Source organism: Acromyrmex echinatior, chromosome 4 (assembly GCF_024713525.1).
Source record: "Acromyrmex echinatior isolate Ae372 chromosome 4, ASM2471352v2, whole genome shotgun sequence".
Taxonomy (NCBI): Eukaryota; Metazoa; Arthropoda; class Insecta; order Hymenoptera; family Formicidae; genus Acromyrmex; species Acromyrmex echinatior.
In genome coordinates, this window is record NC_141855.1 from 12,477,706 (window position 1) to 12,496,118 (window position 18,413).

At 37.3% G+C, this 18,413-nt stretch overlaps 3 protein-coding genes across 7 annotated transcripts; 2 read left to right on the top strand and 1 right to left on the bottom strand.

The window, feature by feature from the left end:
• Positions 1–98: 98 nt before the first annotated feature.
• Rnf11 (Ring finger protein 11) lies at positions 99–5,100 on the top strand. Of its 2 annotated transcripts, none has more exons than XM_011056786.2 (2): positions 99–916; positions 1,819–5,100. In XM_011056786.2, the coding sequence occupies exons 1-2, from the start codon at positions 776–778 to the stop codon at positions 2,200–2,202; spliced, it is 525 nt and encodes a 174-aa protein (XP_011055088.1). In that variant the 5' UTR covers positions 99–775; the 3' UTR covers positions 2,203–5,100. The 2 variants fall into 2 exon arrangements, with proteins under 2 accessions (XP_011055088.1, XP_011055089.1); XM_011056787.2 differs by having other exon boundaries at positions 101–907.
• Positions 5,101–5,235: 135 nt separating this feature from the next.
• Positions 5,236–11,256, bottom strand: lin (protein lines homolog). 2 transcript variants are annotated; one of them, XM_011056789.2, is made up of 2 exons: positions 10,371–11,256; positions 5,236–8,889 (listed from the first exon to the last, which is right to left on the bottom strand). In XM_011056789.2, the coding sequence occupies exon 2, from the start codon at positions 8,802–8,804 to the stop codon at positions 6,978–6,980; it is 1,827 nt and encodes a 608-aa protein (XP_011055091.2). In that variant the 5' UTR covers positions 8,805–8,889; positions 10,371–11,256; the 3' UTR covers positions 5,236–6,977. The 2 variants fall into 2 exon arrangements, with proteins under 2 accessions (XP_011055091.2, XP_011055090.2); XM_011056788.2 differs by lacking the exon at positions 10,371–11,256 and adding an exon at positions 9,704–10,247.
• A 48-nt stretch (positions 11,257–11,304) lies between these two features.
• Positions 11,305–17,634, top strand: su(w[a]) (suppressor of white-apricot). Of its 3 annotated transcripts, XM_087405056.1 has the most exons (9): positions 11,612–11,751; positions 12,015–12,125; positions 12,888–13,057; positions 13,127–13,353; positions 13,441–13,663; positions 13,909–13,988; positions 14,782–14,949; positions 15,057–16,339; positions 17,171–17,634. In XM_087405056.1, exons 3-9 carry the CDS (start codon positions 13,048–13,050, stop codon positions 17,331–17,333), a joined length of 2,154 nt encoding a protein of 717 aa, XP_087261182.1. In that variant the 5' UTR covers positions 11,612–11,751; positions 12,015–12,125; positions 12,888–13,047; the 3' UTR covers positions 17,334–17,634. The 3 variants fall into 3 exon arrangements, with proteins under 3 accessions (XP_087261180.1, XP_087261181.1, XP_087261182.1); XM_087405054.1 differs by lacking the exon at positions 12,015–12,125 and having other exon boundaries at positions 11,305–11,751; XM_087405055.1 differs by lacking the exon at positions 12,015–12,125 and having other exon boundaries at positions 11,306–11,751; positions 13,151–13,353.
• Positions 17,635–18,413: the final 779 nt, after the last annotated feature.

Here is an 18,413-nt window from a genome sequence, read left to right on the forward strand (position 1 = left end):
TTTATTCACCATAGTTATTATTTAATTTTTTTTGCATGAATCTTCCCTTAATTATATGCACTTAAATTGTCCAAGATGGCTGAGTTCAGTCTCTCTCATTGGCCAGTAAAAATGCCTGCGCAATAGCACATCTTGTTACTTCCATTACTTCCATCATGGACAAAAATTTTGTGAGGAGGGAGAGAGAGGGATAACTAAGGAATCATTCAATTCAATCTGCGCACAAAGCTGAGATAAAATCGAGGAAATCGTCGCGAGAGTGATGCATTGAAATCGACCAACTTCCGTTACCATAATGATGCGCAGACGAATGAGACGAATCGCCTGCTGAGTTCCACGCATCATGGCGACGCTCAGCTGGTAGTGAGTAGTGAGTCTGCTGCTGCTGATCAGTAATCAGTGAGGGGTATGTGACGGCTGTGCTTGGACAACTATTGCGACGGCATCGTTACACCTCGATCACGTTTGCCGAGCATCAAGTCATCGGTGGATGTTGTCGCGCCGCGACGAGCGGCGATACAGGTGAAATGGCAAGCAGCACGGTCGTCAAATGTGCGTCAAAAATCGCTGTCGCGCTGTCGCCGTCGTCACCGTGTCTTCACGGAAGCCTGTAATCGCTCGCGCGGAACGAGAGAGCGGGATCGCGATCTGGAGTAGACGTGCGAATGCGACGTGTGAGCGATCTGCAAAGCTGACAGCTCGCCGCCAGTGAGAGAGAAAGAGAGAGAGAGAGAGAGAGAAACAGACAAAGAGAGAGAGAAAGAAAGAGAGAACCATGGGCAACTGCTTGAAACGCGCCACCGGCAACCAACAGGACAATACCACTCTCCTGAGCAATAATCCCGAACCCAATGTATCCACAAGCGGATCTTCGCAGGAGGGTCTTGGACCACCAATCCCCTACAACGTAATTCACGTACATCGTCGTTACTGTTTATTGTTGTTGTCTTATCACCCTTGTTGTATCTTACCCGAAATATTTTATAATCTTTGAGTTTATTTGAGAAGATGCTATTAGCATTCTTTGTATCATTCTATTTTTTATTCTTTATTAAACATAAAATAAAGGTAGAATGATACAAGTAGTGATAATATTGTCTCCTTAAATATATCTTTTCTCTGACTTGTCTATGATATTCTTCCTTTGTCTGTCATTTCTTCTTTATTTGAATATATATAAGGTGATATTCATATTTATTTTAAAACTGTCTTAAATAATGTCTTAAGATGTTAATGCAGCCCTATAAACCAGTATTCACAGTTAGTTCTTATGTTGAGACTGTCTGAAATAATATCTTAAGATGTTAATGCAGATATCTGGCCAGCATTTATACTATCAAAGACTATCTTAAGTACAGTTTTAACATTTTATGAACTAATCAGAAGAATATATTAGCTTGTTAAGATATTACTTAAGATGGTCTTAAAATAAGAACCCTATGAATATCAGTCATAGGCTGTGTTTAGCAGACTCAACAGATGAGTCAGCTGAACACAGCCATTGATTGGCTTATGACATCTTAAGACTGTACTTAAGATAGTCTCAAATATAAAAATGAATTACGAATATTAAATAGACCTGATTTTAAATATAGAGATTATAATTAATGGAGTCATTTACATTGGATTAGTATACATTGAATGCTGCTGTATATAAAGTAAATGCAGTGGCATAAACACTCTTACTCAATTTTGACAATGAAATATATATATTCTGTTAAATAACTTTTCTGTACTTTTGCAAGTTCTAAGGATCTACAAATAATATGTGGAAAAATGTTATGGTTGAATATTAATTAATTTTTTAATATTCTACAGCAAGCAGCTTATTATCCGTCGATCGCTACGAGGGAACGTCATTTACAATCTACCAACTTGCATATTGGTCGTGGGATCGGAGTCAATTTAGTACAGACTACTGGCTCTGCCGGTTTGAGCGAAGAGGAACAACAAGTGAGAATTGCGAAACGTATAGGACTGATACAGCATTTGCCGATGCGGGAGTACGACGGTGCTAAAAAGGGCGAGTGCGTGATATGCATGATGGAGCTGCAGGCGGGCGAAGAAGTGCGCTATTTACCCTGCATGCACACCTACCACGCGGTCTGCATCGACGACTGGTTGCTGCGCTCGCTGACATGTCCGTCATGTATGGAGCCGGTGGACGCGGCACTAATTAGCTCATATCATCCGACTACTTAATACAGGAGTGACGGAAATTTTCATCGGTTTAGCCGAACGGCAAATCGCGATTAAATTATCAGGCTAAACACGAAGCGCAACTAAAGTGGGAGCGAGAAAAATAGAGAAAGTCACTACTTTTGCTATAGAACGTATAAAGGCTTCTGGGTAGTAGAGAGATCACGTGTTAATGATCCGATTGTATTTCGCAGTTACACGATATATACATGCGCGCGCGTGCTGTTTAATATAATAATCTCTACCACAAAGAACACACTTTCCCTATAAATTCGCAAATATTTTGTTTTTTTTTTTTTAGCTCATTTCCTATGAGAAGGAGAACGAGAATTGATTTTAATTAAATCCTAGTAAACACATCACGATTCCGAAATTCTTTTTCGTAGACGAATTTTAATTATATTATTTGTATATTGATTTTTCAATTAAAAAAAGAAGATGAAGAGGCGGCTCGATGTAAAAGTGCAATAAAACGTTGAGTATAAGCCTCGTGTGCACCGATAGGTATAGTCGAAACAATAAGTATATATATATATATATATATACATATATATATATATATATATATATATATATATATATATATATATATATATGCGTAATAACAAGATAATAAGTACGACACGTGCGGAAATTATTATGTCGTTTGTATATCTCGGGCGGCTTTGTGTAATAATTCTCATGTAAGTTCTTGTGCGAATGTTTGATGAGCTGATGCAAATTGTATTTTCCTTCTCTGCTTTTGCATAATTGTTTTTAATCGCCCCCTTGAATCCGAACATAACGTACCTATTATCGGATAAAATAAATTAGTGAATAATTTTAATTTTAAGCTTACGAGGTAGAATTTGTTTTAGTATGCAGCTTACATATGCAGTAAACACGTGCTGGCGGTTTTCTTCTCATCTAAAACTGTCGGGACTTACGCGGACGACAGTCTATTATATTTTCGTGACAAAAAAGGAAAACTGTCTCTAATGGTACTCGCAACGTTTTAATTTTTCTTGATGCCTCGCGCATATGTCGTTACGTAAATCGCTTCAATCGCTTCTGCCGCGACGAACATTGAACATTTTTCATTTAGATAACGTGTACAGAGAGAGAATGTTTCATTGTATGCTACGAACGATTAGCGGTTTATTATACCTACAGATAGTACGGGAATGTATAGCAACGAATAAAAAAGCAAACAAAACATTAAATTAAGAAGAAAGAAAGAGAGAGAAATATAAAACGCGATAAATGATCCACACTGTTGAACACACTACACGCTAAATAATGGGCTACGTAACTTAGATTTTGTTGTTAATTTAGTGAAGCTTGTTGAACTAACTCTTGCTGCAGTTACAGTAAAGCAGTGGACATTTACCGTTCTGTTAAAAATTTTACGGAGGTATGTACAGTCTCGCGTAGTTTCGTACGTTTCGTACGTCGATGTATAATATGCGATAAATAGTTTTACTTGAAGCAAAGTAACATTTTGAATCGAAGAGAGAAAAAGAGGGAAAGAATGCAATTAAATGTTTAATTTATGAAAAGAGGGGGAAAAAAAACTTAACATACGATACCGATAAGTTTTCATTTTAAATGGGAAAATGATGCTGTGAAATAGTGATTTATTGACGAAGTACAGAGGTATATAAATAATGATTTAATACACAAATATAAATATTCAGTAAGAAATTTTTTGTGTTTCTGGAAGCTATCCATCTCGACACAAAATTCCTCGATCGCGCTCTGATCGAATGTTTAAATTAGAGCTATATTTGCAAATTCTAAATAGAGAGTAGCGTAAATTTTATAAAAAAAAATAAGCCAAGGAAGGCTAACGTTATAAACTTAATTCTATATATGGATCTTTCTAAAGTAAAAAAAGAAAGAGAAACAAAAAGGAGATCCGGACGGTTTATCCCGGTGAGATAAGCGCGTTACATCGCTCTAATCAATGTATCGAACATTATTTGCGCAATTAACCCTTTGTGTTATAACGATACTTTAAGAATTTTATCTTCTTTCCAGTTTTTAATTATTTTGATGAATTTCTTGACGTTAATTGGTTTTTTATTTTCGTAGAATCCTTAGAACATAAAGTGTTAAAAAAAAAGTGCAACTATAAATTTGTATTTGTGTAATTAGTATAATTATTATAACTAAAATAGTTATCTAAAGTTGTACTTAAAAAAAAATGTATTTTTTACTACATCTATTATCAGTATCAAAACGATAATTTAAATATTCCTTTAGAATGTTTTAAAGTATTTTTCAGAATATTTTAAGATTTTTCCAATACGTCGTTTTTTTTATTATAAATTAATATTCTTTTAAAAAAATATGAAAAAATCGATGTTTTACTGTAAATCCAAATAAATAATTTGAATATCTTTTATAATGGCGTTCTAGGGATTTTTTGGATCATTGAATCCTAATCCGAGATCAAAATTTCCAAATTTTCCAAAATTTCCAAATTTCCAAATTTTCAAAATAGCAGAATTGATAACGAACCAAGAACGAAGAAAGTCGTATTATTTTGAATTTAGTTTTTAGGAGTATTTTGGTCGCTGTATCTGAATTCGAGATTATTATTAAAATCTTTTTTTATTAAATATTTATTTTTATAAATAATATAATATTAAATATTTTACTAAAAATTACATTAATTATTAGTCCGCGATATCGGTCATTTTGAATTTTAAAATTCTGACCTCTGATTCGTAATCAATAACCTGAAAAATCCCCGGATGCAAAATTAAAAAAAAAACGGTTGTGACACAAAGAGTTAATCGTGGGACATCACGACAATCTGCCGGGCTACACATTATAATCGTAAGTTTCGATAATGGCAATTGTATTTGACTTGCGTTTGGAAAAGATGATAATAAATATTTGATTGAAAAAAAGAAATATCTTTCAACTGTAATCGAATCTGATCTTTCCGCAAAAATATGGAATCTACGTTGCTGTAAAATTAAGATAACAATGATTCTAGCAAAATCGTACCTTAATCACAGGGGGAGATTGAATTAAACGACACCACAATTATAAAAGTAAAAATGTGAGAATTTTAGTGTATTACATTACTTACAGAAGGAAATCTTATGTTGAATACGTAGTACGCCTGTATAGCGTTGTTAATGTCACTATTTACAGTTACGTTTTATCAGAAATCTCGAAACAATTGCGAATAACTGTCGTGTTTTTTTTTCTTCCACTTAAATTTTAAATATCATATTAAAGAGATTTAATTTTTCGTGTGTAATAGAGTAGGAATAATACAAAATGCTAATCAAAAGTATTCTCTAACATTGACATTTGCAAATTATATTTTACGTTATTTCTCTTAATTCTTAAATTAGAAATCTGAGACTACAAAATGTTCGTTTTTATTTAAACTGTACGAGACCAGATCTGATGACTACACAATTTTCTATGTATTACATCTTTTCTACTTGCTGCTTTATAATTTATGCGAGACTAATATAACGAAAAGAGTTTTCTCGTTTAGTTTCCTTCAGAATTATTGGAAGATTATGTAACTTCGTCCAACAAAATTTGGTACAAAGTCGGCTCTGATGTTTGTGAGATATGTACAGATTTCTCAGGTATTTTATCAAAATACAATAAAGTTACATTTACAGGTGTGACTGGAAATTATACAAATAGCTCTCGAAGTATACATATAAATATTACACTAGTGGTATACATCAATATGTATGTTTTCAATGGTGTCAGAAACAATTCATTAGCACCATTCCTTACAGAAATTTAATACTCGAAAGTAGTGATTGATTACTTATTGTGAATATTAAAAACATTCCCAGTCAGCAAAATAACAATTTGCTTACAAATTATTGACAAGTTTAATCAAAATATTCGGCAAATTGACATTTTAAGCCTATATTTTGCTAATATGATAGCAAAAACCGAGCAAAGTTTTAGTCAGTCTTTCTTAGTTCTTGCTATCAATTTGCTGTCAGATTGTCAACAAGTTTTGCACGATTTATTAACAATTTATTCTCATAATTTTCAGTGGATTTTATTGTATATTTATTTGCATGATTTGTTAACAATTTATTCTCATAATTTATCAGTGGATTTTTTGTACATCTGCCATCAATTTGCCATTCATTGAATATAACAGAATTTGTATCAAATTTAGTACTTTTTATCAACAAAATTTGTTTCAAACAGACTTGGCTGATTGTTTAGTGCTTTTAAAATAAGTAACTTCCAACATTAAATTGTCCAGTATTAGATTTCTGTAAGACACACAAACGAAGTTTCGTTTTGAGACTTAATCAACGCGAATTTCGTTCTTTTTTTTTTTGTACTCCGACTTGATCGCGGTTGAATAATTCTCAATACTCCGCTAATTCGTAAATAGATGGAAGTTTTTCCATCTTGCAATTCCAGCTATATTGAAAAATTTCGCTAAAGACTAATAAATAAGAAACGCATTCATCTTCCTGAGTTTTTTGAACATTAAAGACATCTGTCCTCGACATCGATGCTCGAAAAACTCAAGAAGACGAATCGGCGAGTCAATCCGACCGTTTCACGTTTACGGGACGGTATGCGGCAATCTGTACACTACACATGATATTTTACAGATGGCAAAATCTATTGTGAACGGAATTGTATGAATGGAAACGTTCTCCGAGCCTAGATAGATATTCCAAGCTAAGATCGGAGAATACTTCCATTCATACAATGTACACACTCAGTCGACTTGGTGGCGATTCGAATCTCTCCAAATATCTCCTTTATGTTACATGATATTGTTAACCGTTCTCCACGTTACCTTCGTAAAAAGATTCGCATTTCTCGAGTAGACGAAGAACCGGAATAATATTATAAGGAAACAGATTCTTGGATACCAACCGATCAATGGACAATCGTAGTCTTATCAGTACAGTCATGGTGTTGTCTAGCTCACGGCCGCAACACCTGACGAATTCAATCCAATTACGTTTAATGTACTTGAGAAATCGCAAGAGATACAGCAGAAAGCAAGTCTCGTTACTGACAAGCAGATCCAGCAGAACGCCCGGGTCGTGTGATACGGCGTGAATAAATTGCACAAAGGTCAACGTAGGGCTGAGCATCTGGCCCAGATCATTTTGTGGTGGACCGCGATAGAATAAGCCCACGGCAACATCTAGACAGCAGACCATACCCTCTATGAGAAAATCATCCTGGTCATGAAACATCTGGACGACCCATTGCGACAGCGGCATCTCCGGATGAAAGGGCATCAACGCCTTTACGCACTGATCCAGTTGACGTAGTACTTCGCGAATACTCCTCTCAATCACCGCCATGTCTTCATCGAGATCTTCGACTTCAGAACCGAGGGACGAGTCGCTGGAGTCGCTGCGTGTCTCCCGTACTGTCACGGCGACGCTTTTCAGCACTAACAGCACCATTTTCTGCAGCAGAGGACGATCACCCTCGCTAGTGCCACCGCCAAACCTGCCAGAACCGTGACGATACGGCAACGCATCGAGCAAACGCCAATCCTTGACGGCGCGCACGATCAGATGCGCTAGGGAGCACGGCTCGTCCGGTAGTACGTCTTGTAGTGCTAAAGTACTACCATAGCACAGTACCTCGTTGAAGAGTCTAAGCAAATGTCGCCAGATTACGCCTGGCACATTAGCATTTAATAACAGCACGAGATTATTCAGCTGCGAATAAAACGTCTTGGTGTCGATGACAGAAAGATTGGCTTTGACCGAAATAATGGTTTCCCACAAATGTAGAAATGTGATGACAACGGACGCGTGTTGCGGCGTGTACGCCCCAAGAATGTCATTGAACTTGGACACAAGAATGGTCCACTTAGACTCGAGCGCCTTCACGCACATCGCTTTGATCGTCGTACTATCAAAGTCTGTGATGACGAAAGTATTGCAACCGGATGGTGGCACGTATGTGTCTCCATCCTCTGGATGTATACTACAATCTTTATGTTCGACCACTCTCTTGACCACATCCAGGGTGAACAGCATCTGGTTGGGCGAATGCGTGTTAACTAGGGACTGCGTGAGTTTCTCCAACCAGGCGGTTTCCACATTGTCTCTCGAGACGATGAAGAACGATGCGATCACGCGACTCGCTGCATACGACACGAATTTATTGGTCGTGTAGGATAGGTCGATAATCTGATCGACGATGCCATGCTCGTTCCGCGCCACCGCGTCGCAGACGTCCGCCACTCGTTTGCACATAACATTCTTCGCGTTCTGCTTGATGGCCAGCTCGAACAACAGCTGCAGGGCGCTAAGATACTCCAGGATCTGAACTGTGTTCCAATCAGACAGAACAGCATAACGGATGCTACCGTCAGTCTCCTCCACTGTAAAGCTGGTGAACGGCTTGCGCAAACTGCTCTCCGGCATATTGCACAAGCATCGAGCAAGCAGGTTCCTCTGTAGCTCTTCGATATCGGCAAGCAAGTTTTTGCTACCTGCGCTAATCTCGATGCGCTGCTTTTTCTTAACCGGCTCCTCCATTACGTTGACTGGAGGACAACAGCAACAGGGTGCACCATCAACTCTCGTCAAGCTAACTCTTTTATGCAAGAGATGCCGCAAAGAGAGGAGCATCCAAGTACCAAGTCGATCGTATTCTGTGTCAGTCCATTGTAGTTAGCCATTGTAGTCAGCTGATAAGCAGACCCACCGGGAATACCTGTTGCAAATAGAATAAAATTTATTACTTCAGCTCATACATCAAAAGACTTGGTTTACAATGACTAACTCATAAAAAAAAGCAGCTTTGTAATTGTTATAAGATTTTTCAATATGATTGGTTTATATATTTAGAGCCAGTAAGGAAAACAACCAATCATATCAAAAAATTTTGCAACAATTACAAAGCTGCTTTTTCTATTGAATGCAGCCAATTTCTTTATCTTACATGCCAAGATGGGACTTGGTTTACAGACCTCTTAATCTCATATATTCATAATATGGATTCCATACCTTATGATTAATGACTAATTAAAATCTACTGATCAAGGCTGTTCCAAAATCTATTGCCAGTGCTAAAAGTCTATAGTTTATGTTACATGTACTATAGATTTCTACTACTGGCAATGAATTTTTGAAACATAGCCTAAATATTGCTATTAAGTCGATTCTAAATTTAAACATACATTTTTTATTTTTCATGGGACTTTTGTGAAGAAAGTCATACAAACGTTTGCATAAGGTTGACGTTCTGAAGAGAAAAATGAAATAATTGAGATTTATTAACTGCACCTGCAGTATTATCAAATGATTATATACTTTGGCACTTTAATTTCTTCAAATTCCTTCAAACATTTTTCTATTTCTTTTTCATGCAATTATCCTGCTTTATTATTACTCTGTGAGCTTGAAAATGTACGCGCACTTCTTTGTACAAACGCAAAGTCACTTTGGATATCAGCAACACGGCAGAAGCGCGGTAGACGATGACTTATGTGTAACACCAGAAGCCAGTAGGCAACAGGCCAACTTACACCATTATAAATTCCCACCGAGCTATCTTCGCTGAGAAGGGACTGCTTCCTGGCTCCTAAAAGACGTTGCGAACGGCAGTTCAATATCCTTCGGCAACGTGCTCGACGACGCTAAACCCCCGATTCTTCAAGATCCAGGAATTCGCTCGTTCCAAGATAAGAGAAGAGTCTTCAATGGCAGATCGCGCGCGCAACAGGATGAACGTAACACCGGGTCGACGACGCCGACGTTTCGTTGTCGGCGGGTGACCGAGGTGTTGAGCACACCCCCGAGGGGGTTCCGATCACGCACGGGGATCCGCGGCGTCGCGTCGCTTCGCGTTCCCGTTCTCGTTTCCCCGTCCCCGTCTCCGTCCCGCGTTGCGCGTCGCGTTGGACACGGGGCTGATGATCCCCGTTCCAAGACGCGGCGTACGTTACGCGGGGTATACGATCAAATGCGGGGTCCCCACGAATCGGTGGCGAACGCACGCCACGGGATCCCTCGCGGACTAGGAAGTGACACCCACGGAGCACACAGCGCTCGCACGGCACAGCGGCCACACTCGCTCTGTTGCCACGTATACGTTGTGCTACCGACGGCGACGGCGGCGAGAAATGACACGGGGACTCGCGTGATCGACAAACGGTCGAAGGATGCACGATAGTCGATGGCAGGGGCACGTACCGTGTCCAGTGTCAGGCGGCGAGACGTCGTAGCCACGGCCGCGTCGCACGTACGTATTCCGGTCCGTTGGCGTGCCTCTACGGCCGGGCATCGTGCGGAGCCGCGTAACACGGTAGCAGTCCGTCGCGCATTCCATAACGTACTGAGAGGGCGGTACGCGGTGCTACCGCGCGGCCAATTGCCGGCGGACGCGCACGCCGTTGTATATGACGATCCGCGGACGCGAAATACGCCGTTTATCGCTGATTAAAGTCGCCCGTAACGAAATCCCGTGCGATGTGCGATAAATAAGCGCGCGATCATCGGCAACTCAGCAGCGATCGGAGCGCCCCCGCCCGGTCGTCCAACGCCAGCACCGTGGCGGTCGATTTGAATCGGCTCGATAACGATTGCGTCGTTTTTCGATAGAAAAAAAATGTCTATTTTTCATAAATAGAAATACACTTTTAAAACTTAAAATAAAATATGTTTGATATTTGGTTAAAGCGAGAAAGAAAGTTCTAGTGCAGTCTACATTGAGAAAAATATACAAAATTTTAACAAATATATTTGTTTTTAATATGTTTACGTATGGTAAATAAATATTTACTGGTCGTTGAATCAAATTAATTTTAATCAAATATTAATATTATTTCAATATTATTTATTAATTTAAATCAAATATTAATAATTATTTCAATTAATTTGAATTAAATATTATTCAAACAAACGTTTACTAAAATTTCTTATATATTTTTTTAATGTAGTGCAGGAAAGAATAGGTCCAATAATGTGGAAAGTTTCACGTAAAAAGATATAAATTACTTGAGGTTTCGTGCAATTGTATTGTCAGTACAAATATTTATATAGCTCGTGTGTTCAAATTATATATTATATTTAATATTTTAATATTTTAAATCTTTAAGAAAGAATGAAGTTGAAGCGTTAATTGTACGCCAATTTTCCTCGGATATCACGAATTTTAAACACGACGTACATTTTATTCGTGGACGTTCCTTGCATTCCGTGCGCGCGCATCCCGGAAGTAGAAGTAACGCGCATTTTCCTCACGCATTCGTCCTTATCATCCCTTCCCCTCGTTCACTCCTCCGGCCCGGCGTCATCATCCGGTCGAATTGACTCGAAGCTCGAAGCGAAGTCGCTCGAAGCAGTCGGATGTCGGATCGGAGCAGTTGAAACGGAAAATGGCGTCCTCGAAAAGCCAACGGTGGATGGTAGACTCGGGCATTCTGCGTAAAAAGAATAGCGACGAGGAACCGCAGGAGCTGTTGGTGTTTGGATATAGCTGCAAATTATTTCGCGATGATGACAAGGCGAAAATGATTGATCAGGGAAAGCATTTGATACCATGGATGGGCGATAACACGTTGAGGATAGACAGGTCCGTTTCTCTAACCTAGACAAATTTCTCATCTAGGATATTTGTTCTCATGCCATAAATGACCACGCACCGTTACGTTTCCCCGACAACGAAACGTAACGAAAAAAGTAACGACTGACCGCAAAAAAAAAACCGACCACCAAATTCAAAAACAAAAATAAATCAAAACCAAGTACTGCATTTAGAAGCAAAAAAGCGAGGTCCCCCCTTCTCATCGTTAATCTCTGGATAAGCAAACTGGAGACTGTTTAAGGCTTCCGCAGGTGTTCTCTCGGCTGTGAAAAACGCGCAGTGTGGCAGCGCGATTTACGCGCTCTGCACGGGTGCTGTGGTGAGACGTGACGCTTATGGCTGGCCGCCTGTGCAGCAGCAAGGTGAGACACGGCGTTGAGAGACAAATGGGCAAAGGCTGACGGTTGTAGGTATTTATACGACCGTTCAGCACGGTATGTATTGGCACATTAGATTCGGGCTTTGCCTCGGGAGACGCGCACCAGGACATTGTTATACTCACAAGCTTACAGTTATGGATTTCCTTTCGACAGTCTCTATAATACATACACATGCGTGTATGTTCAATTGCGTTCCACTTTGTGCTCACAACATTCGTGAGTATTATTTGTTTTTGTTTAACACTTGATAAATAACAAGGATGAAATGATTCCGTGAGCGTTGGGAGCGTCGAGTGGAATGCGTCCTAATTTGCGTCAGCAATAGATTTGAGTTTCCATGTTATATCGATCTTAAACATGTATGTGTAACAAGATGTAATAGATCTCTACATTCGAGTATTTGTATGCTAAATTTAAAAATAAATGTAATTGAATGTAATACTGTAATTTAGAAATGATAATTGTGTTACTTGAAATAGAATTTTATATATATATATATATATATATATATATATATATGTAAAATATTTGTCTACATTATTGTAGTATGTTGATATTTCAAAAAAGCAGAGGTAGAAACGTTACTCGAGGCATCCTTTATAGCTCTGTTCTATTTCAGAAAAATCGCTTTGGTGGGATTTACTTCTTGACTTAACATTTCCAGATGCTGTGACCAACTTGTATATGAAAACAACTAAAACGATATCATCTTCTTCCTCTAACAGATGTATTGTATGTGTATAGGTACGATGGACGAGGGGCGCTGGCTGACTTACGGATTCACGAGCCACCACCAGGTGGTTTTGATCAACGGACAATACTTACCGAGGAAGAACTGAAAGTAGAACAACTCTGTGATGAGGAGCGGTATCGGTCCATCTACAATAATGATGCAGAGGAATCTATGTATCATGGTAACGTATTTCTTTTATTTCAAGAACGTTTTGAGTATATTTCTTATTAACTTTCTTCTTGGATATTAGAAAAGTTTAATCACAAATTTGTAGAAGAGGAGATAAAGAGGTTGCATCAAGCATTGGATTCCGAATCTTCGTACAATCAAGTAGGATATAATTATAATGAAGATGAAAATGGTCATAAAGCCTCTGGCGAGGATTCTCAGAGCTCGAAACAATCGGAGGGCTCGCAAGAGGAAGATCAGGCATTCGTGCCGCCGCCTGAACTGGAAATTCCTGAGGGAATGATCCTAGTAAGATGTCGCTTTGCACTTATTTTCTTATATTCATGAGTATTAGATAATATGATTATATAATATGTTGGCTTTGTGAATGTTTAGCCGGAAACACAGAAACTGAATGCCATTATAATGAAAACGGCGCTGTTTATAAGTCAACACGGAAGCCAATTGGAAATCCTCATTAAGACGAAACAGGCAAACAATCCTCAATTCGCATTCCTATCGATAGATGAGCCGCTCCATCAATATTACAAATATGTCCTCGATGCTATCAAGAGTGGAAAATATAATCCTGAAAAACAACCTGAGAAAGAAGAATCCGGTATGCATATCATTTTCTATAACAAGCAATGTCTTATAGTAATTATATTGAAGTTGAGTTGAAGTAATTGAAGCAACATAAAGCAGGATTTGATTACCCACACCTACTTTGATTCTACTTAATTTTTTCTTACCGTAAGTATTGCCATAAATTTTTGTTAATACTCTATAATTGGTAACCTATGCGTAATCCATCTTGATGATCTTGAGATGTGCGTGAGTCTTATTGTTATCCTTTCTTTCAAGAACCAGAGGAAGAGTCTGACCAAGATGACGAATCGTATCTGCATCCAAGTCTCGCATCATCACTTACCAAGATCGAAGCGGTATGTTTTGCACGGTATACATGTTACTTTGCACGTTGTACATTAATCTGTTCTTAAAAATGCATAAGCGGTCCCTGTGCTCTCATGCAGAAGAATTTTATGTTCCGAGTAGTTCAAAGTATGAAGATCCCTAGCTGGACCACATTATTTTTAAGAATGGCAATCTTAAAATTCGCACAGATCACAGTAGGATGAAATGTATTAATACTCTGCAACACTAATTTATGTGTCAAATATTTCTGCTTCCAGGACTGATTCTGGTATGCATTGGATCTATTCTCGTACATTTTTATTTATTCATTTATTGCACCATTTAAAATTAAAAATTTTATCCTTTTTCATGCGCATTCAATGTATAAATGGTAGTCTAAAAAATCCAGCAAATACGTTTATCATTTTATCATTTTATCACTTGTCAATAGAGGAATAATGAAGTAAAACAATTTAAATATAATTAATATAAGGGGCCTATTCTGTGATTATAGCGTTTCAGTTGTTAAGAATTACAGAATAGGCTCCTTTGCAAGTATATACAACAATCATTATTATTAAAATTGTTCACTATTTATAAATAGCAATTTATTGTATATTAAAAAAATATGCTTTTCGAAACAATTTTCTCATATCTTTTTAAATTATCTAAAGTTTATATTCATAGATATAATGTAGATATATAATAAATTCATTATATTTCCAGTTGTACTTTAATGGATACCATAGAGGATATATAAATAAATTTAGAATAAATTAAATATGTACAGAATTACTATAAGAGAATTCTTTCCGCTTGTAGGCACCTAGTATACCGAGCATACAGTATAAACCGTCAGCGGATTGTGCATATTCCATGCTTGTGAACAAGATCACAGGAAAACCACCACCATCCAAAACATCACAAGGGTTAGATGCGACGATGCAATCAATGTCATCTACAGGATACTATCATACGATGCCACCACAGGTACAACACAGGTTCCAACATAATAATAGGATAAATTAATAATATATCAAAGTTTGCATGAACATTTTAATATTATTTTCATTACATTATCACTTCTTTTTTTCCAGAGTTATCCTTATCCCACGCCCATACAGTACTCACATGGTCCAGTTATATATGGGTCAAACGGACAAATGCAATCACCTTCACAACTCGCCATGCCAATTATGCCGAACGACACGATCACGTCGCAAACCTCATCACCTAAAGAGACACCCACGCCGTTAGTACCATATGGAATACCTGCGCAAAAACCATTAAGCCGGCCGTCCTTTATTGTGCCACCAGCAGATGTTCAGATCATCATTGACAAGATGGCGAGTTATGTGGCGAAGAACGGGCGCGATTTTGAAACGATCGTGAAGAATAAAGGGGATCCTCGATTCAATTTCTTGGAGCTGTCCCATCAGTATCATGGTTACTACGCGCACAAACTGACTGTGTACGAGGGTGCGATAAATCCGAAAGTGTTGACGGAGGAACAATTATTGCAGAAACAGGAACCACAGGAAGAGAAGCAGAAAAAATTGGAGGAATTGCAGAAGAAACAACAGCGAATGGAGGAAGTTCAGAAGCGAGTGAAAATGATACAAGCAAAGAAGAAGAATGGTGGAGACTCGAAAATGAAACAGAGCACAGGATCTGCGAAACAGATTACCACTGTATCGTTCTCCATCAAAAAGCCGAAAGATGGGGAAAGCACGGTGATTGAGAAAAGGAATGCGTTACCATTGGAGGAGAGCGATGAAGAGATGGAGAGCGACAAAAAGGATATTAACTCTAAGCCCGGTTCGCCTGAAGATAGTACTGCCGATGCCAGTTTTTCGATTGCTATTGGAGACAAAGATCTACCGAAATTAGAGAAGAAACTGAAGAGCGATGACAAAGAGTTGGTGGATTTAACGGATGATATTCTCGAGGATTGTCAGAAGGAAATCAGGCAGAAACAAGCACAAGAAGACAGAATCAAAGATAAATTGGCAGCGGCCGCGCGAGATAAATTACTTTCCAAAGAACGACAGTTGCAACTTGAAAGAAAAAAGAGAGCTGCTATATTTCTCAGCAACATCCAGACACCAGCACTTAAGACTGGTTCTACTACAGTGAATCCGAATTTCCGAAAGGACGATTCAGACGAAGTACACTCCGTGCCATCGCCATCCCTAGAAGACAATAAAGACAAATCTTTACAAGATACCAAAACGTGCAGTAATTCCTTAATGGATCGATTGAAGAGCGCGGATCTGAGCGGCAAGAGATCGCGACAACGTTCCAGGAGTCGGAGCGGAAGTCGCACAGACCGCCACAAACTACATAAGAAACACAAGAAAAAGAAAAGTTCTCATCGAAGGTAATTGAAGTTACTTAATTGTAATATTGAGTGCAATATGAATAAAGCAGTATAAAAGTTCAAATATTATTATATTTATTTAAAGAGATACAGGAAATAGACGAAATAATATGAACATCTAGAAGATATATATATATATACACTATTTTTTTTTATTATTATAATAAATTGGCCCATTAATTGCTTTTAGTATACATCCTTGTTGAAATAAAGTCACATAATGTTTAAATAATTATCATTCGATTTTTAAATTCTCTTAGTAGATCATTTTTCTCAATTGCTTATATAAATAATATGAGAATAGGAAATTTGTTTCTTACTCTATTTTCCAAAATTATTCTCTATCTTCGAGAACTTTAATACCTTTCTTGATCAATGCAATTGCCTAATTTAATCATCAAATCATTTTATTTTCAAGAGCAGAATGAGAAACAGATTTCCTCCTCCAATATCTTTTAAACAATTAGAAGATATTCTGCTAGAAGGATAATATAACATTGCATTGTAGCGGTTGCTATACTATTCGAGCATATGTCTTCCAATAAGGATAGAATCTGTAGTAAAAACAAATGATAAAGCAACCTTTAATTTATAAAACAAGTCTATTTTCTGGATGTTATTTTATCTCCCTTATATATATATATATATATATATATATATATATATATATACTCATTGTATTATATTATTTACCTATACTTAAATTTTACCTTTAACGTGAATTCTGTTGAAATTATTTATTGCTAAATTTATAATCCCACTTGTAGGTTTTCTTTTAAAACATCACTTTTTAAAAACTGCACTATTATTAAATTCACATGAACGTTTCAGCAATTACGACAGTTCAAGTTCCTCTCGCTCGCACAGATCTAAGAAGAGCAAGAAGTCATCCTCGCGGCACAGATCACGCTCGCGCAGTCCTTCGCACAGACACCGACACAATTCACGACGGCGAGAGAGCAACACGAGCTATTCGGATTCCAGCTCGCCTTGATCGTATTTTTGCTTGATTTTAAAATAAGTTTATGTCAAAAATGTATATACGTACATCCATATATATATATTTATATATATATATATATAAAATTATAAATAACATCTATTATAATCGCATATTGTAATAGCGACAAATTTGATACCACTTTTGTCATGAAGAAATATGAAGAATTTATCTTTAATCTTTCCAGATGTTTGCAGTATATCTCTTGCGCCTCTTACATATGTTTCTGTCTATTTTCCATTACTCATTCATCCGATAATACTTTTGAAGTGAATGATAATACTTTTTGAAGTCACTTATTTATCTCAACTATTTACCGAACTTCTCATTCCTGAATTTCTTTCAATTGTATGCGGGTTATCGCCGTGGTGTCGTGATCCATTGCTAATGCCAATATTTCGTGAACCTTGCTATTCTCCTCATCAAAGTAGTCAATTATATATTAACTTTTTCTCTAGAAAATGCAAAATGAAAATTTTTTGTATATATGTGTGTGTATATACAGGTACACGCATACACATGTATAAAAATTTTTCACGTTTCCGTTCTAAAGAAAAAAATTACATGATCGCTACCCAAAGTGAGGAGCGTACTGATATTATATCAGTGTGCTCCTCGCTTTGATGAAGTGACTGGCAAGATTTCGAGAAATGTTGGCATTAGCAATGGATCACAACACGTTGATAACCCGTAAATCCTTTGATATCTCTAAAAAAAATACCTATGAAAACCTCAAAAATATTATTCATATATATATATTGTATAAGAGGGAAAGTTTGAAGAAATGGAATGTTCGATAAGAAATTTAATTATGTACATATTTAATTTTTTACGTAATATGTACAGAAATTCCTTTCTCCTCTTCTTTATTTTTCTAAGCCAATTTTTAGCACAGAAGAATTATATATTACGAATTGAAAATAATATCTGAAAAGCAAATTGATCTTTAAATATACAAAAGATTAGATATTATTCAAACATGTTTAAAAAAATATTGGGTTTACGATGAATTGCAATAATTTCGATAATACACATACGGTTTTCTGAGAGTCATACAAAGCTGGCGATATTATG